The sequence below is a fragment of the Carassius gibelio genome, chromosome B11 (assembly GCF_023724105.1).
Source record: "Carassius gibelio isolate Cgi1373 ecotype wild population from Czech Republic chromosome B11, carGib1.2-hapl.c, whole genome shotgun sequence".
In the NCBI taxonomy this organism is placed as follows: domain Eukaryota; kingdom Metazoa; phylum Chordata; class Actinopteri; order Cypriniformes; family Cyprinidae; genus Carassius; species Carassius gibelio.
In genome coordinates, this window is record NC_068406.1 from 24538357 (window position 1) to 24563595 (window position 25239).

General features: G+C 34.1%; 2 protein-coding genes across 4 annotated transcripts; one reads left to right on the plus strand and one right to left on the minus strand.

Moving 5' to 3' along the window:
• Window positions 1-995: 995 nt before the first annotated feature.
• On the plus strand, window positions 996-15375 carry ero1b (endoplasmic reticulum oxidoreductase 1 beta). 2 transcript variants are annotated; one of them, XM_052569725.1, is made up of 16 exons: window positions 996-1412; window positions 2815-2934; window positions 3908-3991; window positions 4146-4187; window positions 5313-5395; window positions 5500-5573; window positions 6571-6691; window positions 6793-6839; window positions 7544-7555; window positions 7641-7667; window positions 8484-8576; window positions 9703-9949; window positions 10794-10863; window positions 12033-12119; window positions 12195-12328; window positions 13783-15375. In XM_052569725.1, the coding sequence occupies exons 1-16, from the start codon at window positions 1245-1247 to the stop codon at window positions 13841-13843; spliced, it is 1470 nt and encodes a 489-aa protein (XP_052425685.1). In that variant the 5' UTR covers window positions 996-1244; the 3' UTR covers window positions 13844-15375. The 2 variants fall into 2 exon arrangements, with proteins under 2 accessions (XP_052425685.1, XP_052425686.1); XM_052569726.1 differs by lacking the exon at window positions 996-1412 and adding an exon at window positions 2140-2390.
• Window positions 15376-16106: 731 nt separating this feature from the next.
• On the minus strand, window positions 16107-25175 carry tbce (tubulin folding cofactor E). Of its 2 annotated transcripts, none has more exons than XM_052569783.1 (17): window positions 24999-25175; window positions 24379-24507; window positions 23500-23584; window positions 22712-22888; window positions 21683-21768; window positions 21510-21609; window positions 21308-21410; window positions 19803-19879; window positions 19624-19716; window positions 19476-19540; window positions 19308-19372; window positions 18397-18549; window positions 17962-18115; window positions 17726-17794; window positions 17585-17644; window positions 17421-17512; window positions 16107-16826 (listed from the first exon to the last, which is right to left on the minus strand). In XM_052569783.1, the coding sequence occupies exons 1-17, from the start codon at window positions 25027-25029 to the stop codon at window positions 16731-16733; spliced, it is 1635 nt and encodes a 544-aa protein (XP_052425743.1). In that variant the 5' UTR covers window positions 25030-25175; the 3' UTR covers window positions 16107-16730. The 2 variants fall into 2 exon arrangements, with proteins under 2 accessions (XP_052425743.1, XP_052425744.1); XM_052569784.1 differs by lacking the exon at window positions 24999-25175 and adding an exon at window positions 24841-24965.
• Between the last annotated feature and the right edge of the window lie 64 nt (window positions 25176-25239).

A 25239-nucleotide genomic window follows, 5' to 3' on the forward strand; every position in this document is an offset into this window, starting at 1 on the left:
AAAATTAGTTTAAATATCCTTTTTGGATTTTACTAACTAATATGAGACTATGTTCATATCATATACTGTGCAAGAATATAGTGTTTTATATACATAAAGGTGTAGAGTAAGTGAAGCTATGATTTACAGAATGTACAGTGGAGTTGCTATATACAGTATTGAGCAGAGTATATACAGAATATAAATAGTAATGCAATGTAGGGATTGTATGTACATAATGAACAGAGCAATGTAGGATTATATACACATTATGAACAGCAGCAATGTGAGAACGGTGGTAATAAATACAGTAAGATGAGTGTGCAAAAGTATTGTTAAACAATTTATTCTATGCAAAATAGCAGTAGTGCAATGATATCTTTATAGAAATATTAAATACAAGATTATCCTTTGTGGTTTTATTTCTGAGGTCTAGAGACAGAGATCTTAGTCAATGGAATCCATATTTTAAAACCAAGACGAGGTTTAGCACTTAGACTATAATGTTTTTCCCTTTCAAGAAAAATACTGTGTTATTGTACATGTGATCCGCTTGAAGGATTTGGTTGCTCTTTACGGTCCATTTACAAAAAAATGCTGGCCTGACAGTATCTGACTGTAAAGACGGAGTTTCTATGAGGAGTGAAGGCGCCCCCTCTTGGTCACATTAGAAGTAATAAATAAATAAAATCACAAATTATTGTTCTTTTCAGCGATCTATAGCTATTTCCGAGTTAATTGTTATTTTAACGTAATTTAGAATTTATGACATTTTTGTGTGTGTGCTCATTCAGTCATTCAGTTGTTGACGCTGCAACAATAGATTTTATATTTTCGTTTCCACTGATGTAATTTATTTAGTGTTTTAGTCATAAGCTACATTGAGTGCAGTTTTCAAGCTACACTGAGAAATTTTGCCCTTTAAGAAAAAGGTCCCCGTAACTTTACGGGGGCGGAGCAAACAACTGTCTATCATCCGACGCCTCGCATAGGCACCGCCCACTTCAACACGCCGCGCGCTTAGCCACGCCCCCCACTCCGTAGCTTTCTCATGTGTCGATGTTTGGCTGCTGCAATTGTCACAATTTAGACCATTTTTAGCGTTTTTATTTCCCGACAGCAAATGCGATATCGCTCATTTTTATAATGGATGTGTAGCGTGTAATCATCATTCAAAATATTCACGAGGGAGTTCTGACGTTTCCTCTGAACGGGAAGTTTGAGCTGTTTCGTCGTCTGTGTATGTTTTGGGTTTTGTGTGAGCAATGCTAAACTCAACACAGACCTGCGGACTGCTGGTTTTACTCCTGAGTTTATTCTGCGCTCATTTCAGCTGGGGATGGTTTCAAAACAACGCCAAGAGCCAAAGCCCACAGAAGGAGCCCGTTTACGGGAATACTCCGGAAAGCCAGGACCAAAGCTGCTTGTGTCATGTGAGTTCAGTTAATGCGAAGACTAAAAACACATTATCTTATGTAAATATCTCTGCTTTTGACACAGTTGTCGTAGTATTTCTGGCAAGTTCCACTGTCGCGCGAATGTGACGTCATCACGTCCGCAGTCCCTTGCGGTTTTCTGCGCCGTTTAGTGTTTAAATCCTACGTTTATGTTGCTAAATATCGCATGTTCTTGTCTGTATTTCGTTTTAAATCATTGGTTTTACACGGTCTGCGTGGCTGTCAGTGATCCTCCCCACTCAATATGTAACGTTAGATATATATATTTTTTTTAATACGTCTCCGAAACATTTCAGGCTTATATATTTATTTCATTACTTACTTGTTTATCTGTTACGCATTTGTTTTATTATAAGCGTTATGTTCGATTATAAAATAATTTTACTCCACAGAGGACTTTATAATATGGAACATATAATTAAAAAGAGCCAGTTAACGTAATCTAAACGAATAATAAAGGAAATAAATCTTACAATATAAATGGAAGGAAATTTTAAATACGCAGGAAATATAACCGTCTTTTATTTAGCGTGGTGTTGTTCCATTGGTCCGCTTGATGCGCTGACGTCAACGGGATTATGGGTTTTGTAGTCTTGATGTTTTCCCTCCACCGTTTGAAACCGCGCAATGCGCTTCAGTGTAGAACTACAGCGCGTCGCGTGTGGGCGTGTTCTTGCGTGACGTGTTTTTGTTTGGAGGCGGCTGTATTTCCACGCGGTAGTCGGTAAAGTTTTGACAGCTCATCTCAAGCGGTTTGTGATCCTAGAGGAGCTATAAGTCACCGATCCTCAGGGATGACAGCTGCTAGAAACCGCGTGGAGACCGCAGGACGAGCTCAACACTTTAACTTAAAACAGGGTTTGCGTTTGTAAAGGGATGTTTGGAAACAGATGCAGTTTTTGGGAGGCGTCTCTGTTTGCTTTGGGACTTTTTGGACTTTTACATTCAGAGCAGGTCAGAAGTCGCGTGTGCTCTTCATAACCACTAAATTAATTCGTTTTATTTTTGTAAATATATACTTTAAGGTTTTAAATGGTAATTTTATGGTGTATTCTATATAAAAAAAAACATATTTAACATATAATTAAGTTAGCATATTTTTGTTATTTAAAAAGTTATTTAAAAGTTATTTATTATTTGAATTTATTTATTTAGCTGCATGGTTTTATCGGTATTTCATGTTATTTTTATTTAATTTTTATTAATTTTTGTTGCTGCTTTTACATTATTTAAAAGTTATTTTTTAATTGTAATTATTATTTTTAAAGTCATTAATTATTTTATTTAATTATTAAGAGAAACTAACCCGATGGAAAATGTTGATATAACAGTATTTTGGGCTTCTATAACTGTTGTTATTCCTGTGAATTTCCTGCAGTTAACCGGGGTCTTGGACGACTGTTTCTGTGACATCGAGAGCATCGACGTCTTCAACAACTTCAAGATTTACCCTCACATCCGCAAGCTCATGGAGAGAGACTTCTTCAGATACTACAAGGTGAATTTAAATCTTAAAAGATTTTCTCTAGCTATGTAAACCTCACAGAATATGTATTCGTAGTCATGAACGTGGAAGACGTGGCTTTATGTTGAAGCTGATTTCACAATGAAGCCTTGAATATCCAGCCAGCTGTTTAGATATGATGATGTTAAATGTTTGATTAGTTACTGATAAAGATTTCTGCACTAAAACCTTCCGTTCAGTCAAAAAAAACGTTTAAATATGAACTTTTTTTCTGTCCTTTTTTAGCCATTTTACTCAATGCTAAAAATATTTTTTATTATTTATATTTATATTTTATTATAAATGTTAACTTTTGTTTTATATGGGTTATTATAATGGAATTTATTAACCAAATATATTTATTTTGTTTCATGTTATGTTTTTTAAGCCATTTTATTCATGCTAAGACGAATAAAATAAGTCTAAATACATGTATTATTTTATTATTACATATATTTTTATTTTATGTGATTTATTATTACAAATTAGTTTACGTAATTTAATTGTTTCTTATTTATAATATTTAACTTATTATTTTTTCGACATTTTTATTTTGGTTATACTGTTGTTTATTTATTTTTATTGCATTTATTATTTGTAATATCTTTTAATTATTTTAATTACATTTATATATTATAATTAATAAAATATATATATATATATATATATATATATATATATATATATATATATATATAATTTAAAATATATTCCAAAAATATATAAAATTATTTTGTTTTAATTATTTTATTTTATTTGAATTTTTCTGTATACTTATATTAATTTATTAATTAAAATAATAAAAAATACATGTAATTATAGTAATATTTATGCATTTTATTATATATTTAAATTTATATTAATAAAAAAACGTCAATATATTCACATTTTATATTATATTATCCAGCTATAAGAAGTATTTTGACGACACAGACTCATGTATTATCATGTATTATTTCCTCTTCAGGTGAATCTGAAGCGTCCGTGTCCGTTCTGGCCTGATGATGGCCAATGCTTCATTAAGGACTGTCACGTAGAGCCGTGCCCAGAGGTCAGAGTTCAACACATTTGTCTCATTTGTTTTAATTTGACTATCCAAAACAGTCATTCTCATTCTGTCTCATGCAACTCTTCTTTATGCAACTGTGTAGAGATGTAGTTTTCTGTCACACAATTAGGATTTACTCTATTTACTTGTCTTCCAGAGTAAAGTTCCTGTAGGGATTAAATCTGGCAACTATAACAAGGTAAGAGACTGAGATGTGTTTGCTTTGAGGAGCGGTTAGCGTTGGGTGTTACATCACAGTGAGGTTTAGTGGTGTTTGTTCAGCTGTGTGAAGCGCGAGCGCTCGGTGTTTGTGTAATCGAGCGATTGGGTTGAGTCAGCACTCATCTGATAGCAGATGAACGGGTTATTTTTAGTGAACTGTGAAGATAGACGACCTCAGACACATCTGGAGAGGAAACACAGCGCTGCACCAACAGGACAAACCTGTTTACTGTCACGTATCTTCATTCAGAGACTCTTTATGAGACTTGTTAATGAATTCATCTCACCTGGTTTTCATCTCGTTTCATTTGCTGAATTTTTATTCCTTGAAAGTTTTCGATAAAGAAAGTAAACATTTGCATTAAACATATTTAGTCCTTTCTAATAGTGCCATGCATTATCTGCTGGTTTATAAATATCTGATATGTTTTGATTTACATATCAATTAGTGTTATGTTTATTTAATGTTTTTATTTTTGTGGTTAGTGTGCTTGATTTTTGCAGAAATTTTACTTTGAATTTGTCATGAGAGAAAATTTATAATATTTTTGTTTTTGCATTTCAAATATATATATATGAAACATACATTTGTGAAATTGTAAAAATAAATAAATACAATTGAAATAAATATATAAACAAACAAAAAATCATGTGTCCTAATGATGTAATGGTGAACAATAAAATATATATATGTACATTTTGAGCTGTACATTTTATATTTTACTATATATATATATAATAGTTGGTTTGCAAAAACAGATTACTACGTTTTTTTTTTTTGTTTTTTTTTTTAAATTTGACGTTTTATTGGTTTAGTTAGCTGTATTTTGTTTATAGTTTCATAGTTTTTTTTATTCAATCAAAATAACCCCCTTCAGTTTAAATAACTGGAATGCACAGTGAAAAAACATTTCTGAAAATTGTTAAAAACAGAGTAAGCTCATTTGCAATATTTACTTTTGGCCCACGTTCAGGTAATATTTGTCCCGTATTATTAAAAAGGTTGTCATTTGATACGGTGCACTCAGGTTTCCTCTAAAGCAAACACAGATATATTTGTGTAATGTTTCTCATGCAGTGTGTTGATCTGGTTCTCTGCTAGTATTCTCAGACCTCCAGCAGCAGCAGTGACGTACGAGAGTGTGAACAAGCTCATGAACTGGGAGCGGTGAACAACACGCTCAGGTACACACACACACACACACACACATACACACACACACTCACACACACACACACACTGCTCAGAAATGCATTAAACGGTGTGATGTTGTGTGTCTGTGCTGCAGTAATCAGACTAAAGAGGCGTTTGCGGACTGGGCTCATCACGATGACGCTCAGGATCACTTCTGTGGTTTAGACGGTGAGTCTGCTCTGGAAAACAGCTTTCTCTGAGTCTCAGAACAGGAAGTGGTTGTTTGCATCTAACGGTTAGTTTCAGGTTCAGTTTGTTCTGCTATCAGTGGATCTCTGATGGTTTATTTATAGGACACTGTCTTTTATAACTCTATGTAGTACAGCTGCATGATTAAATAAAAGAAAACCAGATTCAAGAGCAATTATCTGATCACAAAGCTGGGATTTCATTAAATAAATATATGCAGTGTGTGTGTGAGCGTGACGTGAGGCTCGGAGATAAATCACATTAACAGCTGCTTAATGTATAGACAAATTATTATTTTTCGTCATTTTATGTTATGTTTTTAAGTTGTCATTTATATTTTTTATATAATTAAAATAATAATAATAATTGTCTGGGTATATCATATAATTTAATGTGTAATAATATTTTGAGGAAATTGTTTAGCCCTAGTCTTATATTTCTTATTTTGTTTATAGTTTGAAATTATAATATTTTAATTTATAATAAAAACGAGCAATAATATAATTATAATAAAAATAATAATAACAATTATTATTATTAATACAAATGCTTTCTAATTTTGTACAGGATTACGAAACACAATATAATAATATTTAAAATCTTACAATTATTATTAATACAAATGCTTTTTAAAATTAATTATTATATTTTTATTGTCGTTATTTTATAGCCATATAGATTTAATAACATTTTGACAGAATTGTGTAGCCCTTGTCTAATAATAATAATAATAATAATAATAATAATAATATTTGTAACTCGGATATAAAATATAATAATAAATTGATGATTGATGAAAATTTGGGCTCAAGTGTGCAACTCTACACATTTGTTTTTTTCTTTTTTTAATCACATTTTTATTCATTATTGCATTTTTCTCCGAATTGCTTTAAATTAATTTAAGTTAATATAATTGATGTCCCTGTACTTCTGTGTTATTGGTAAGACTGGACTCACGGTGTGTGTGTGTGTACAGATGAGATGTCTCCTGATGCGGAGTACGTGGATCTGCTGCTGAACCCGGAGCGTTACACTGGATATAAAGGACCCTCGGCCTGGAGAGTGTGGAACAGCATCTATGAGGAGAACTGCTTCAAGTGAGACCCACACACACACACACACACACACACACACACACACACACTGCTCTGCTGCGCTCAGAAACTCGTCATTAGTGTTATGCTTGTTTTGTTTTCAGGCCAAGATCGGTGTATCGTCCTCTCAACCCTTTGGCTCCCAGCCGTGGTGCGTTTTCAACATTCATTCAGTTAAAGTCAAAAGGAAAAACTCAAAAGTTCCAATTTGATTTAAATCGCAGAGTGTTCATGCATCATTTTAGTATTTGTAGAACTGGTTTTATGTTAAAGACACCGAATGACAGTATTTTACTCTGATGCAGTAAAAGTATGTTTAGATGCATTGAGAATTTGGCGGGAAAAGTGTGCTTTACTCTCATGAAATTAATGTTGCAATGTAGAAAATGCTCATAGTCTTGATTTCTTGTAATTGTAATTGTGATGTAATTTTGTATTTTTAAAAATGTTTATTTTTATTTTGTGAGATTTTTCTTTTAGGCATGCACATTTTGGGTTGTATGTAAGAAGAAAAATTAATTATAAAATTTTTATATATATATATATATATATATATATATATATATATATATATATATACACACACACAAATATGCATATATAATCTGTTTGAATGCAACCAGAAAAAAAAATCCAAAATTTAAAAAAAAACTAAAATATTATGTTATATTATGCATGTGTTTAATCGTATGTATCACAATTTACGAATAATTAATTTAAAAAAGTACAAACTTTAGGCTTCATTTCTTTATGTAAAATATACTATTTTTACATCATCTATAGTTTTTCTGTGGGTTTTTTATTTGATGTGAGTTTGTCTGTAGCCTAAACTCTTTGCTCTGTGTCTCCTCTCAGGTGATGATGATGGTGAGTTAATATTTGCACATGAAACACGATCCCAGATCAGTTCAGAAGGGCTTTTATTAAAGCAGACTGTGTTTGTTTCTCACAGGTGAAGGATTTTACACATGGCTGGAAGGTAAGGGATTATTTACAGTGCAAATAAAATGAAACCGATGCATTCATTTGCATAATAAATGTTTTACAAATGCGTTCTGCTCGTGTCTCATGAATGAGGCCTGACACACTTCCTCCTGAAACTGAGAGATGCTCTTATTATTCATTTGAAGTATTTTTGTACTCCGCATTGAAATTGTGTATAAAGTGAGTTTTATTTTGAAATGTTGATTTGTTAATTTAATAACTGTGTTTGTTCAACACTGATAGTGGAAACAAGAAGAAATTAATATCCAATTTATTTGTCTACATTTATGCTAAATTTAAATCATCTGTAGTTAAAAAAAATAATTAAATATTTATTATAATAATTAAAAGTAAATTATTTCAAGTTTAAATGTAGTTTAAACTTATAGTCATAGTACTTTTAATTTATTATTATTGTTACAATTAATAATAATATTTTTATTTGTGTATAATTAAGTTATTCATTTTTTCAGATTAAGTTAAATGTGGGGGAAATGTTTTTTATTTCTTGTTTGTTGCCATTTTTGTCTCTTAAATGGGAATATAATCTAAATACTAAAGTATAATTATTCTACACGTTTATGAAAAAAAATATATTGTTAAAGATGAAATAAAATATTTATTAAAATACATTTGAAAAATCAAAAGTATACCTTATAGTTATAGTATTTTTTATTTTATTTTATTATATATTTGTTTCTATTATTTAAAAAAATAACTAGTTTGTATTGTGTGAAGTTGTTAATGCGTTGGAAAAGTGTGTGTGTTTGCTGCGGTGACGTGTGTGTGTGTGTGTGTGGATGCGCTGCAGGTCTGTGTTTGGAGAAGCGTGTGTTCTATCGTCTGATCTCTGGCCTCCACAGCAGCATCAACATCCACCTGTGCGCTGAATACCTGCTGGACGGTAAACACACCAACACACCAGCACCGCTTCACTGACCACTCACTCATCACTGCTGCTTTGATCTAATGACAAAGTGTTGTTTGAGTACAAAAAACTATAAATATCCTACTGATCACAAACTTGTGAGAATAATGTATATACACACACACACACACACTCATATGCAAACACAAACAGACACAAATAAAACAAGTAGATAGAAAGCTAGTGTTAAGAGTTAGCAAATCATTTGAATCATTTCCGGAGTTCGGAGTGGGTTCGGGAATCATTTGAGTCAGTTTTGGGATCGCAAATCATTTGAATCAGTTCGGGAGTTTGTAGCGGGTTCGCGAATCATTTGAGTCAGTTCGGGAGTTCAGAGCGGGTTCGCGAATCATTTGAGTCAGTTTGGGAGTTCAAAGCGTGTTCACGATTCATTTGAGTCAGTTTGGGGATCGCGAATCATTTGAATCAGTTCGGGAGTTCGTAGCGGGTTCGCGAATCATTTGAATCAGTTCGGGAGTTCGGTGCGGGATCGCGAACCATTTGAGTCAGTTGGGGAGTTCAAAGCGTGTTCGCGAATCATTTGAGTCAGTTTGGGGATCGCGAATCATTTGAATCAGTTTGGGAGTTCGGTGCGGGATCGCGAATCATTTGACTCAGTTGAGGAGTTCAAAGCGTGTTCGCGATTCATTTGAGTCAGTTTGGGGATCGCGATTCATTTGAATCAGTTCGGGAGTTCGATGCGGGATCGCGAATCATTTGAGTCAGTTTGGGGATCGCGAATCATTTGAGTCAGTTCGGGAGTTCAAAGCGTGTTCGCGATTCATTTGAATCAGTTCGGGAGTTCGGTGCGGGATCACGAATCATTTGAGTCAGTTTTGGGATAGCAAATCATTTGATTTAGTTTGCCAATCATTTGTACACACACACTCACTCACATGCAAACACACACACACACACACTTACTCACATGCAAACACACTTACAAACAGACACACATAAAACAAGTAGATAGAAAGCTAGTGTTAAGAGTTTTTTTTAAAGACAATCGAACAATAGAAACTGAATGAGAGTGCATGTAACAGAGGGTCCAGGGCTGCTCCAGCTGGTCTCTCTGTGGTCCTGTAACGAGTGTCTCCTGCAGAGGGCTGGGGGAAGTCTGTCTGGGGTCCGAACCTGCACGAGTTCAGACGGCGCTTCGACCCGGCCGAGACCAAGGGCGAGGGAACCCGCCGGCTCAAGAACCTCTACTTCCTGTATCTGATCGAGCTGCGCGCGCTGACTAAAGTCACTCCGTACTTCGAGCGCTCCTTCATCAACCTGTACACAGGAAACACTCAGGAGGACTCCAGCACCAAAGATCTGCTGCTGCAGGTGCTCAACGAGACCAAGTGAGACACCACACACACCACACACACCACACTGACACTCACACGTATCCGCTCTTCTGGAAGCTGAAGAAATGATCTCTCCATTGATGTGTGGTTTGTTCAGAGGACAATATCTGTCTGAGATACAACTATCTGAAAATCTGGAATCTGAGGGAGCAAAAAAATCTAAATATTGAGAAAATCACCTTTAAAGTTGTTCAGATGAAGTTCTTAGCAATGCATATTACTAATAAAAAAGTTTTGATATATTTATTTATTGAAAATCTTAATTAAACAGATTGATTAATAGAAATTTAATAATAAAATTTAATTTTTATGTATTAATTCATTTAAAAAAAAAACCTCCAGAAATGGCAAGATTATATATTACATTATAAATTATTATTATATATTTTTTTCCTCAAATAGATTGATTGGAAAAAGGTTAATAGACTTAACCTGATGTTGTGTCAATAATTTGTATTTGTTTCATGATACAATATTTAATAGTAAAATGTGTTTGATTGACATGACATTATTGCATAAAATTAAACTAAAAAAAAAAAAAAAACTTCTAATGTATAATTATTGTACACCTTTTTATGAGCTTATATTTCGTCCAGAATAAATGATTAAAAAAAACAGGGGGGGCATTTAATATTTAAATATATAAATGCTGTTCGTATAGACAATAAGGATGTTTCTTATGATTTTAGTGTGAGCTCACTCTGATTTAGAAACATGAGCGTCACTAAATGTATTAATAATCACACTGCATTACTATAAAAATGATCTTTGAATCATGTTAATGATGTTGTCTGATTGAGAGCAGGTTAAAGGATGTGATTGTGTTGTGTTTGTGCAGATCCTTCCCCATGCACTTCGACGAGAGCTCCATGTTCGCAGGCCATAAAACAGAGTCCAAGACACTCAAGGTGAGCGGAGCGTGACTGATGCATTCTGGGCCGCTTTACAGAACACAGCGTGGTTCAGTGATCCGTTTGCATATTCATATTTCAAAAGAAGCCTTCGAAACTCAATGAGATTAAAAAACGTGCACACATTTGCAGTGCTACATTAAGAAGCATTTTGCAGATCTTTAAACATCCATAAATGTCGGTCTTAAAAAGGTGCAAAAAATGGTAAATTCATAAAACCATCGCAGTAAATGTTACATGCACTTAAAACGTCCTCAATATGTTTGTCTTGCTTTTAAATACAAATATCTAAACATCCCGTGAATAGAACATATGCAGGTCACATTTCACACGGAAAAACACAAGTTTATTTTGTGTAAAGAAAATGAAAACATTTTTTTTCATTACGGTAAGGACTTATTTTCTTTAAGCATATATATATATGAGAGAGAGAGAGATTAATGGATTATGATTATTATTATTTTTTTAAGTGAAATATGACCGGTATATATTCTTGACTGGTTGGCTTATTACTATTGTTTTTTTATTATTATTATAACATTTTTATTTAGTTGAATTGTTTTATTTTATTGTTTTATTTTAATAAATTTAATTTTTTATTTAGTTGATTTTTTTTATTTTTATAAAATTTTATTATTTTTTTAAATTGAGTTTTATTATTTTATTTAATTAATATAAAATTTCATAATTGTTTTTAGTTAAATTTTTTATTTGATTTAATTTATATAAAATTCTATATTTTTTTATTTAGTTGAATTGTTTTATTTTATTATTTTATTTTATTTAAATTCAATGTAAATCCTTAAATCATGACGCATTACCTGCTGATGCAAAAACAAACATATCAAGTCTTGGTTTTTGAGAAAATAAACAAGTTTATGCTTAATACCAGGACAGATATATGCCAGTGGTGTATAAAAACTTGATTTGAGATTATATTTATGAAGCCGTCAGCAGATATCTGTTCATGTTTTAATCATAAACTCACTTTGTTTTGATCAGTTTCTCATAAAATAAAACCTCTTATCTTCTGTCATTAAATCAAAGTACAGACCTGCAGATCTAAAATATGTACTGTGAAATAAATGTGATGTTATAAATGAAGAGGTTGAGGAATGAGGAGAGAGCGACTGATGAAGGACGGTGTTGATTTGATGTGTGTTCAGGAGGAGTTCAGGCTTCACTTCAAGAACATCTCTCGGATCATGGACTGTGTGGGCTGCAGTAAATGCCGGCTCTGGGGAACGTTACAGGTAAAAGAGCTTCTCATTATTTGACATCGAAGCGTTTGGATGTGAGCTGAGAGTGAAGCGCTGTTGTCCCGTCAGACTCAGGGTCTGGGAACGGCCCTCAGGATCCTGTTCTCCGAGAAAGAGATCAAGAGCCTTCCAGAAAACAGTCCGTCCAAAGGCTTCCAGCTCACGCGGCAGGAGATCGTGGCTCTGCTCAACGGATTCGCCAGGTAACGATGAACCAAGCACCTTAAAAAGTATGCAAACATCTATGCCTTGAATTTTATGCGAGCAGCTATTGGAAGCAAGTGCAAATTGATAAACAGAGGTGTGACGTGAATTCCTTTTGGCTCATTAAAAATTTATCTTGCTGCCGCGTTCTGAATTAATTGTAAAGGTTTGATAGAACTGGCTGGAAGACCTGCAGAGATAGCATTGCAATAGTCCAGCCACAGAACAAGAGCTTGAACAAGGAGTTGTGCAGCATGTTCCCAAAGAAAGGGCTTGATCTTCTTGATGTTGAATAAAGCAAATCTGCAGGATCGGACAGTTTTAGCAATGGGGTCTGAGAAAGTCAGCTGATCATCAATCATAACTCCAAGGCTTCTAGCTGTTTTTGAAGGAGTTATGGTGGATGTGCCTAACTTGATGGTGAAATTGTGATGAATCGATGGGTTTGCTGGAATCACAAGCAGTTCTGTCCCGGCAAGGTTGAGTTGAAGGTGATGGTCCATCATCCAGCAAGAAATGTCTGTTAGACAAGCTGAGATGTGAATAGCTACCGTCGGATCATCAGGATGGAATGAAAGGTAGAGTTGGGTGTCATCAGCATAGCAGTGGTATGAAAAGCCATGTTTCTGAATGACAGAACCTAATGATGCCATGTAGACAAAGAAAAGAAGTGGTCCATGAACTGAGCCCTGAGGCACCCCAGTAGTTAGATGTTGTGACTTGGACACCTCACCTCTCCAAGATACTTTGAAGGATCTATCTGATAGGTAAGACTCAAACCAATGAAGTGTGATTCCTGAGATGCCATTTGCCAGTAGGGTTGACCGGAGGATCTGGTGATTAACCGTGTCAAAAGCAGCGGACAGATCAAGCAGGATAAGTACTGAAGATTTGGATTCTGCCAGTCTTAGAGCTTCAACAACTGAGAGCAAGACAGTCTCAGTTGAATGTCCACTTCTGAAGCCAGATTGGTTGCTGTCGAGGAGGTTGTTGTGTTAGAAATGTAGAGACTTGTTTGAACACAGCTCGTTCAAGTGTTTTTGCAATCAAAGGAAGAGGGGAAACTGGTCTGTAATTCTCTAAAAGAGATGGGTTGAGGTTGGGTTTCTTAAGTAGTGGAGTTATACGTGCCTGTCTAAATGATGAGGGAAAAACACCAGTGTGGAGGGATGTGTTGATGATGTGAGTGAGTGCAGGTACAACTGCAGGAGAAATGGCTTGAAGGAGATGAGATAGAATAGGATCAAGCGGGCAAGTAGTAGGATGATTAGAAAAGATGAGTTGTGAGACATCTGCCTCAGAGAGTGAAGAGAAGGATGTAAATGAATGTATGTTTGCTGTTATCAATCTTGTAGCTTCTACCTCTTTTGGTCACTCTTATTCTGCTCATAGCTGTTTTGGTTTATGGCTCATGACACTTTAATGAAGGGTTTTTGTCTGCGTCTCTCTCCAGATTGTCCACTAGTATAAAAGAGCTGCACAACTTCCGCACGCTGCTGAAGGATCAGAGGTAACGTCCTCCAGACCTGCAGGGGGCAGCAGCTCTAGCCTCAGGGACACGTCACACAAACCTCCTCCGTTCCTTTCTTCTCAGTCATTTCTGTCAGCTTTGACTGCGGTTTGTTACGTAGCGCTGCCTTTCCCTTCCTTCTCTTGGGTTTGTGCGAATGTCTGTTTCTGCTGACAACAGTGATTTCATTATTCAAAGGTTTGTTAGGAATCAGGTGAATCCGGTGAATAAGAACATATGCAGGTCACATTTCACAAGAAAAATCACAAGTGAGTATATTTTGCATAAAGCAAATGAAAACCTTTATTACTTTAAGGACTTATTTTCTTTATGCATGCATATATATATATATATATATATATATATATATATATATATATATATATATATATATATATATATATATATATATATATGGAGAGAGAGAGAGAGAGAATTTTTTATTTTTTAAGTGAAATATGACCTGTATATATTCTTGACTGGTTGGCTCACTACTATTTTTTTTTTTTTTTTGTTAAATTTAATTTTTTTTTTTATTATTTAGTTGAATTGTTTGATTTTATTTTAAATAAATGTATTTTTTTTTATTTGGTTGAATTGTTTTAATTTATTTTTTTATTCTTTTATTTTATTCTTTTATTTTAATTAAAACATTTTGTTAAATATTTTTATTTTATTAAAATTAGTTGAATTGCTTTGTTTTTAATTTTTTTTTACATTTAATTGTTTTTTATTTAGTTGAATTGTTTTATTTTATTTGCATTTTTTATTGTGTGTGTGTGTGTCTTTTACAGACATTCCTCATTTACAATGAAGACTTTTCTGTTCATTGGACCATAGAAATACATTTTTAATGCTTGAAAGAAGGAAATGTAGCTTATTGTTACACATTTACGCAACAGATAACAAGCAATAAATATTCCTCCGTTTAGTCCAGATTCATGTTTAACGACAGACAGAGATTCAATGCAGAAAAGAAACATGCAGAGCAAAAATAAAACAATTTTTTTTAATTCAGTCCAAATACAAATATATATATCACCCACATTTGGTTCCACATCTGGAAAGTTTGAAATGATTATATATATATAGTTGAGCTCATATCTCCTGATTGATGTGTTTTGAACACGTCTCTGTTTCTATCACACTTTAAAGAGCTGAATAAGCGTCTGATGAATGCTATATTTAGCTGCGAGTGGTTTTTCATGATCTGCTAATTCTGGAGGAATAGTTGAGCTGAAGAGCAGCTATTGGTGTGTGTTTGTGTCGAGCGCTGCATGCTTTCATCAGCGTCTGCCTTAATATTTCTGAATGACAGAACGATACTGTAAATACAGCTCCGGTTCTGAGAGCTTCAGTCATCTGTTAAACTGATGTGATGATGTGCATCTACACCTGAATCTGCTCGATGCGGTTTGAAGCTCCTCTCTGCCTTCCTGACATGATTTTGAACATTTTCAAACCATGATCTGTGTTGTGTTTTTGTGTCAAGAATATTTATTTAAACAGGAATAAATATTGTCTGGTTGTCTCACAGATTTGTGTCCTTTTGTCTTCAGTTCATGTTCTTGTTAGTAAGAACCAAGTTTGTTTTATTTTAACAGCAGATACTTTTGTTTGTGAAAACCATAAGTAATAGAAATATATAAACTGTATAAATGTGTGTGTGTGTGTAATATTTAAAAAATATATATTTATTTACAATTTACGTAAATTCAATTATTTAAATTAAATTTTTTATTATTTGTTTTTATTATTTAAATTTGTCATTATTTGTAATTCTATTTTATTTTTGTATTTTGAGTATTGTAAAAAATTATATAAAATAATTTAAAACTAAAATAAGTAAAATACAAATGCAAATAAAATAAATGTAAAATTAAGTAAAAATAGTTCAAACATTTTTTAAATAAAACACTCAAAATTAAATTATAAAAATATTTAACAATGTTTTAATAATTTGTAAATAAATTAATGAAACGGAAATTATACAAAAGTAAAAATAATTTAAATATTTTTTTAAAAATAAATACTGAAAATTAAATTATAAAAATATTTAAAAATGTTAATTAATTGACAGTGACAGTAATGTTCCAAAAGATTTCCTTTTAAATAAAAGTTGTTGTTTTTTTATACTTCCCGGGAAATCCGTCCCGACAGCTCTAAAATATAAGTATCAGGGTTACAACAGCAATTTAACAAAACACGATTACTAGATGAAGTTTTATGTCTACTTACTTTAATATGAAAGATTCAGACCCCACAGATTTGCAAACAAAATTACTGTTTTTATTTAATATGTAGTTACATTTCATGAATAATATCAGGAAAATACTAGTAAAAAAAAAATTCCAAAGGCTATAATTTTATTATTAGCATCAAGACATATTTTTTAAAGACAGTTAAGCACATTCAAGCAATTTTCAGTTGCCTACTGTACAAATGTACTTTATAATTTAAACGTCAGGTGAAAGTACAGTTTTGCCGTAACGATGTACTGAATTTTATTTTATTTTATTTGAATGTGTAAAACAAACATTGTTACTGGGGTGACATTTGACCTGTACATTTCTCTATGAGATTGACGTGATTTAATAATGTGTCTTTCTGGAATATTTGCTCAAGACACGTCGTTTAGTGCCATCTACTGGTGAGAGACTGTAATTTTTCGCACAGGCATTAAAGCATCCAGAATTATTCCCACAGACAAAGGATCCAAATGAACTAGTAAATAAATAGATTATGATTTACAATACGAGTTTGGAAATGCTTTGTTTTCTGGAGGAATAATGTTGCGTGATAATTGTAAATACAAATGTAAGACGATTTCTGATCCTGAAGTGATGGTCAGTTTGCAAGGCTCGAATGTCCCACAATTCCCGGCGGTTTCATCAGGACCAGCGCACCAGAATTCTGTCGCCGTCCTCCACCGAGTAAAACTCCAGCGGCTTCAGATCGTTATCGATCTCGATCTCTCTGCCGGACATCTATAGGATGGGATATCACACAACGTATTTTATTTCAGCTTCATTAGCGCAACTTTAGATAATAACAAAATAAACAAAAACTAGTACATGAAAATTTAAAAAAACTATACATGCATATTAAATATAATAAAAAATTGACAAAAACACATAAAATTAGTAAAACTAACGAAAATTTACAAGCAAAACGAAAACCATACGAAAATATTTTGGTTACTTGACATACGATAAACGTTATCGAAATAAAATAAAACGATCGTCAGCTACTTTCATTTCTGATTTTAGTTTAATCTGAAATAGTAAAAAGTAGACTGAAACGGATGAATAAAATAAATTAATAAAAAACTATATAGGCACTACGTAAAATGCCGAAAACGACAAACGTATTAAAATCAACTAAAATTAAAGTGAAAACATATAATGATAAAACCTCATTTAATGCAGTAACAAAAACTAATAGTATCTCAAGCAATGCAAGTTCATCAGAAAAACGTTTGTTAGAAATTAAAAATACAATAATCGTAGAAAGTAAAAAATTTTGAAAATAAATTAAATGAGAGTTTTTGTGTGCATTTTTAAAGTCCTGGTGTGTTTTACCTTGGAGCATGTGTAGCTGAGCTTTAATTCCATTCCTGGTAATTTAAGCAGTCGATGTAGAAGCCCCTTCACCTTCTGAACGATCATCGAGCCTGAAAACAGCAGAAAACACCTCAAACATCCGTCGCGTGTTGTGTGTTAGCGTTTCTAATGTTCGCTTTTACCTGGCAGCTTCTTCTCAATGGGCTTCCTCTCCGAATCCTCCGGACAAACGAATGTTATAGCTGAAAAGAACGCAGAGATGTTCTAATTTGAGTTTTTCCTTTTTAATGGTCTGCATTGATGAGATGATAGAAGATTCATACTTAATAGTTGATTTTTTAGCGCAAAGGGTTTCTGTTCTTTCAGCTCGCCCTCCTCTGGAGCGCCGTACTCTGAACAACAAACACAAACAAACCGTCAGAAGAGTGTTTTAACCAGATACAACAGAAATCCATGACCAGCCAATGAGATCATATCAGAGGTTAAATATGCAAATAAGCGGAACCAATGAGGTTGCTCGGTGGGCGGAGCTTCCCAGCTCAGTGTTAGACTGACTCACTCTGGAGGAGTGCAAGGAATCGTGGGTGTTCGCTCATGAACTCTGTGTTTGGGTGATTCTTCTCCGGGTCCCTGTGACCTCCGGCCTTCAGCCAAGCCAATCCAAACATCTTACAGTAATCCAGCTCCGCACCCCTCCTCTCATCCGACAGCACCTGACAACAACACCAGATAAACCTCCATGACTCTGTCTCTGATTGATAGTTTAGATTGTTTTATCTAGTCAAAGCTCTTTTAGTGTAACTGTACAAACGTCCAGCTTCTGGTGTCAAATCTTGTCTGATTCTGATCAAGTAAAGGTCAGAATAAAGTCAGTAATATCTCCAGATGAACTCTTACTGGACTGAAGCAGCTCAGCTTTACTTGATTTGTTCATATTCTCACTGTATCCACCTGTATATAGGGTGAAATCACAGAATCAGTGTCTGAGCGTCACCTGTCTCATGTCGAGCTGCTCCAGGCCGCTCAGTCGTGCGATGATGATCTGTCTCACGGTCTCCGGGTTCTTCTCTCTCTGCAGCAGAGGATTCCTCCGGCAGGACAGATGAAGCAGAGACGGCAGCTTCTCCAGCTCGTTCACCACACACCACTGCACACACACACACACACACAGAGTCAGAGAGAGAGAGACACACACACACACAGAGAGAGAGAGAGAGAGAGACACACACACACACACACACAGAGAGAGAGAGAGACACAGACACACAGAGAGAGAGAGACACACACACACACAGAGAGAGAGAGAGAGAGACACATAGACACACACACACAGAGAGAGAGAGAGAGACACACACACACACACAAACAGAAAGAGAGAGAGACACAGAGAAAAAGAGAGAGAGACACACACACACAAAGAGAGAGAGAGACACACACACACACACACACACAGAGAAAGAGAGACACACATACACACACAGAGAGAGAGAGACGCGCACACACAGAGAGAGAGAGCGACAGACACACAGAGAGAGAGAGCGACAGACACACAGAGAGAGAGAGACGCGCACACACAGAGAGAGAGAGCGACAGACACACAGAGAGACAGAGAAAAAGAGAGAGACACACACACACACACACAGAGAGAGAGAGCGACAGACACACAGAGAGACAGAGAAAAAGAGAGAGAGACACACACACACACACACACCGTTAAAATGTGACATCAGTGATTCAACCATAACTTTACGAAGCTACGAGAATACTTTTTGTGTGCAAAGAAAACAGTAATAACAGTTTATTCAGGAATTCTTCAGGAATTCCCTTTTATTATTCTTAATAAAATTTCTGGTTGAAATATTCCTTTAAACCGCGTAAACACATGGCAATTTTGTTTTGATTTACCTCTGAAACGTTGTTGTCGTCTAGTAAAAGTGTCTTCAGCGCAGGAAACGAAGCTGTCTTATTCCCTTCACAGCATGAAAATATTGTTTTTTAAATAATTGTATTTTATGCATGTAGTGTACAGTACACACACACATTATACATGTTACTACACAGCTTGTTTATTACCTGCTGAAGCATCTCTGAACTGAATGACAGATAAACCGCTGCTGGACAGATTCAGCTTCTCCAGACTGAAGATGCAAACATTATTTCACAGTTATGATGTGGTTATGATACAAGATGTTTAGCATCTTCATGATCTGATCACTCTTACCAGGGTAAGTGTGTGATTTCCAGCACTGTCTCCTGGACTATATGGTTATTGGATAAATCCAGAACCTTTAACGTCTGCAGCACATGTTCTGGTCTGGACAAACGAAAGCATGATTGGCTCCTGCTCTGTGATGATGATGATGATGATGATGATGATGTGAATGTGATTCAGTGTTGTACCTGAGTAATTCTGTGATGTCATTGTCAGAGAGATAAAGTTCCTCTAAGTGCTGCCACATGGGGGCGCAGTGGAGAACCTGCCAAAGACGGAGGGGTCAGAGGTCAGAGCCACATTCACAACACAACACATAAAGTCTGGAGTAATTAAAATGTATTAATATTGTCTTTAAGGCTGCATTTATTTGATCACAAGTATGATGAAACAATATTATAGTGAAATATTATTACAATTGTATTACTTAATATTAATTCAAAATTATTATTTTTATTTAACACTTGTGTATTTTTACATAAATGTTGTGAAATATACAATTTTTATTAATATTATTAAGTTTTAAATATCTCACAATACTACTGTTTTACAGCATTCTTAAAGTAATATTATAAATATTAAAATTTGATTAGTTAATTATTATTTAATTATAAATTTAATAAATTTTAAATATCTAATAATACTACGGTTAACTTTATTCTTACAATAATACTGTAATAATTCATATTATTAACCAATATTTTACAGTTTTTACTTTATCCTTACAGTAATATTGTAAATTATAAACAATTTATTAGTTAATGAATTATTATTAATTCAATTATAATTTTAAATGTTTCACCATATTATTGTTTTTAATATACTTTTACATTGATATTGCGAAATTACATTTAAGTAAATAGTGAATAATTAAATAATTGTATTTGTTAATACTATTTTATTAATTTATTATAATTCATTTCTATGACTATTTATGTTCAATTAGTAATAATAATAACTATATCATTATTTATTTATTCCTTTTAATAAGTATTTTACAATATTACTGTAAAAAGACAGTAAAAAATAGCATTGTGAACTATTTTGAAGGTTTTCAAAATATTACTGTTTTGCTGTATTTCTACTATACTGTAAAATATTATTACAATTATTATGAAATTAAATATTTCACGATATTAAAATTTTTTGTGTATTTTTACAGTGATATAATTACATTTAAGTAAACAGTGAATAATTAAATTATTTTATTTGTTAATACTATTTTATTAATTTATCATAATTCATTTATATGACTATTTATGTTCAATTAGTAATAATAATAACAACTATATAATGATGTATTACTTTAATAAGTATTCCACAATATTACTCTATAAATACAGTAAAAATAGCAATGTTGTGAATTATTTTTAAGTATTCCAGAATATTACTGTAAAAATGAAGTAAAAATAGTAATGTTGTGAACTATTTAAGGATTTCACAATATTAATGTTTTGCTGTTTTTTTGCAATAATACTGTAAAATATTATTACAATTATTATGAAATTAAATTTTCACAATATTACTGTTTTTATTAAATATATGCAGCTTTGGTGAGCATAAGAACATTTATAAAAGAAATATTCATATGTAAGTATGTGTATGTATAAGTACGCACTGTTAAATATGATATAATTCAGTGCACTAGAGAATAAGCACAAAGCAAAACAACATATAAGCTCATATAACTGACCTGAGTCCAGGTGAGCGCGCAGCTGTTGAGTGACAGCAGTCTCAGACAGGAGAAGGCGGGGCTTAAACGGCTCGGCTCACTGGAGATGCTCAATCTGTTTTGACTACGTAGAGATTTTGAAACGGGATTCTCAGTGTTTAAACCCCACAAACAGACCTCAGAAGGGAATGAAATGATGTCAGGTGTGTTCAGACAGCCTCACCTGAGCTGTAGCTCCCTCAGAGACTCCAGCTGCTCGGTGATCGCCGCCAGCACCTCCCATGAGCTCAGCAGGTTTCCAGAAAGATCCAGAGACTGAGCCACTGAGAGACACTGTTAAAGAAGCTTCACACACTTCCTGTTTGAGAACATCAGTGATGTGTTTCTGAAGGATACGTGGTGTGGTGTTTCTGATCTCGTTCTCTGCACCTGGACCAGACACCTCGCATCTCCTCAGACCGACTTCTGTCAGGTTCTCCAGCCTTCGAGAGCACAAGAACACACGACTGAGATTCTGGAAAAGCCTCCCTAATAGTACAACTAGACATTTTTTTCATGCATTGGTCAATTTTGAGTTTTTGCTTCCATTACATGTCAGAATAGTGCAAAGAAAACATCCAAAATACACATTTACAAAAGTTTGGGATTTTTTAATAAGTTTCTTCTTCTCATCCAGGCTGCATTTAATTAAATCTAAAATACAGAAACAACCGTAATATTGTGAAATATTATTGGAATTTAAAATTACGGGTTTCTATTTCGATATATTTTTCAATAGAATTTATTTCTGTGTTGGAAAGCAGAATTTTCAGCATCATTATACATTATTAGTGTCACATGATCCATCAGAAATCATTCTAATATACTAATTTATTATCAATTTTGGAAACAGTTGAGCTGCTTAATATTATTCTTTGGAACCTGTGACACGTAAAAAAAAAAAAAAAAGACAGTACTTTTTTCCTTTCCTTCCCTTTTAAGACTAAATACTTTGATTCAGCAAGGATGTGTTAAACTGATACAAAGTGCTAGTAAAAACTTATACTGTTAGAAAATATTTCTGCTTTTAAAGAATGGATGCTGTTCTTTATTCATAAAAAAACAACAGTTTCCAGCACCGATAATAAATCAGTAAATTATCATGATTTCTGAAGATCATGTGACACTGAAGACTGGAGAAATGATGATGAAAATACAGAGCTGCATCACAGAAATAAATTATTCTTAAAAGTATATTAAAATACAAAACCAGTATTTTAAATTGCAATAATATATCGAAATTTTACAGTATTTTTAAGCAAATAAACGCAGTCTTGATGAGCAGACTTCTTTAAAAAAAAAAAAAAAAACATTACAAATCTTACTGATCCCAATTTTTTTAAGTGGTATACAGTGTTGTAAATATGAATCCAGATCAAACATCACCTCTGTTTCTGCTTGATGTCCTCGAAGCCGACCATCATCACGGTTTTGCTGGAGATCTTCAGCTCTTCTCCGATAACCTCCTGTAGCTCCACCTCGTAGCGCTGCTTCAGAGCCGTCACGTAATCCACACCGAAGCTGGCCTTCTTGGGCCGAACGAACGAGCCGCCCGTCGGGTGTCTGATGGAGAACACAGACAAGCTTTGTTAAAGAGATGGTCCACTGGTTTTATTCTAGGCTTGATTGTGTTTATAGGCTGCAGTCTAACATGTGTTAATGCTTTGTTTAACAGAAAACTTGAGAAAGCCAACCTAATGATCTTTAACCATTTGTCGTTAGAAGACAGAATCACATTTTTCATGCATTCACTCCAAGACGGCATAGCAACAACTCATCCTCTTCTCTAAAGCAATGCAGCATGGCCCCGCCCCCTTTGCCACATGTTTCCGGGGGCGGGGTTTATCTATATTTAATCTATATATAAACAAACACAGAAATATAGATAAACCCCGCCCCCGGAAACATGCGGCAAAGGGGGCGGGGTTTATCTATATTTCTGTGTTTGTTTAACATCACGAACCCAGGAAGCAACTCGTTGTAGTCCCTACCAGCTGTTTTTGTCGGCATTAAACTGCCATCATTTTAAAAGATATCTCAGTTTGCTTTGAAACGTTTAGCGCCGCAACTTTGCAGATGTTGTTTATGCTCAAACAGCTAAAAGTTCAATCGCAATCAACCACCCATTTAAAATGTATATGACTGATTGTAACTGTTTGGTTGCTGGTGAGCACCTGCAGGTGAAGTATCGCACTCCTTCATGACTCCCGTCGTGTTTTCCTCTCTCTGGATCATCCCACTCCACTCCCAACCACAGTCCTGCAGACATCCAACCGATTATGAACAGAACCAAACCTCATACACTATATTGCCAAAAGTGTTGGCACCCCCTTCTAATAAACAAGTTTGATGACTTGAGTCATTTCCATGAGTACAAATCTTAATGTTTAAGCATATAATGATATTCTAGGGAACTGTGCTTTTTAATTTTATAGCAATAGTTTGGACAAAACCCTATTCTATTCTAAAAGTGCCTCTTTGTCAAAACAAATGATTGATTGAGTCAGTGTGGAAGAACTTGACTGGTCTGCTGTCACTTTAAATGCAGACTTCGAGCTCATTAGCAAACACCAATGACGTACATACTGTATGGGTGCATTCATTTTAAAAACATCCAAACTGTTGTAACAGAAATGGAAATACAGTTATTAAATGCATGAATTATGTTTCCATCTTTGTTTTGGAAGTGCCTTTTTCTGTTCTAAAGAAGGAAGAATTCTGAATTCTTTTTTTGTCCATATAGTGTATATACAAGTCATTGGTTTACTGATGAGTTTTTGACTCAAGGTCTTTATTTAAAGTCATAGCAGACCAGTCAAGATCTTACACACTGACTCAATCAATAATTTATTTCTGAACCTTGCCTTAGACACAAATGCATTGTTAGAATAGTACAGTTGCTATAAAATTAGAAGCACATAACTCCCTCGAATATCATTATAGGCTGAAACATTAATATTTGTACTCATGGAAATGACTAAATCAGTCAAACCAGTTCTTTAGAAGGGTGCCAATACTTTTGAAAATATATTGTTTAAAGCTAAATGACTGACCTGTGGTGGGAAGAACTGGACCAACATAACGGACAGTTCCTCTCTCTCCATCACAGCTCACACGTCTGCCCACAGCATCCTCCAACACCTCCCGAGTCTTCATCATCATCTGATGATGATGATGATGATCTGTATCAATCACGGAGGAAACCAGAGAAATCTAAATCTAAACTCAGCTTTTTACACATCACAATCACGTAACCAAATGTAACATATATTAATATACTAACAGACCTTGGGAAATTGTAATACGACATAAAACGATTAAATTGTAATAATACTGGAACTCATATCATATAAAAATGACACAGATGTACAGGGAAATCACTATTATAACACATATGAAAGAATTACATAGGGAAAAAATAAAGAAAGATACACAAGTATACAAAAATACACATATAGAAGAAAAGCGTAATATGGAAATTAAATCACATTTTTAAATAAACCCATTACATTTACGTTAAATATATATGCGAGCGACGTATGCGATGACAGGCTCGTGTTTCTATATATTAAATCATCTTTATAACATTATCTATACGCAGAGACAAGAAGAACAGTATATTATAAACGGAATAATTTAATAACAGAATGAAATGTTCCTGCATCATTCATACCTACAGAACCGGCAACAGGAAGTGACGTCATGAGGTCCCGCGCCGATGAGAAACAAACAGCGTTCTCAGGAGCGCTGCTATTATTACGCGAGTTATTACGCGTGTTTCATTCAAATTGGTGATTAAACAAACCAGTAAATCCTCTTTTTATATTTAAAACCGTGTTTTGTGATATGTTTATCGAGGCGAGTCTAGCGAATGAGAATGCTTCCGCGTCAGGAACCGATGATCAGTATTTGTG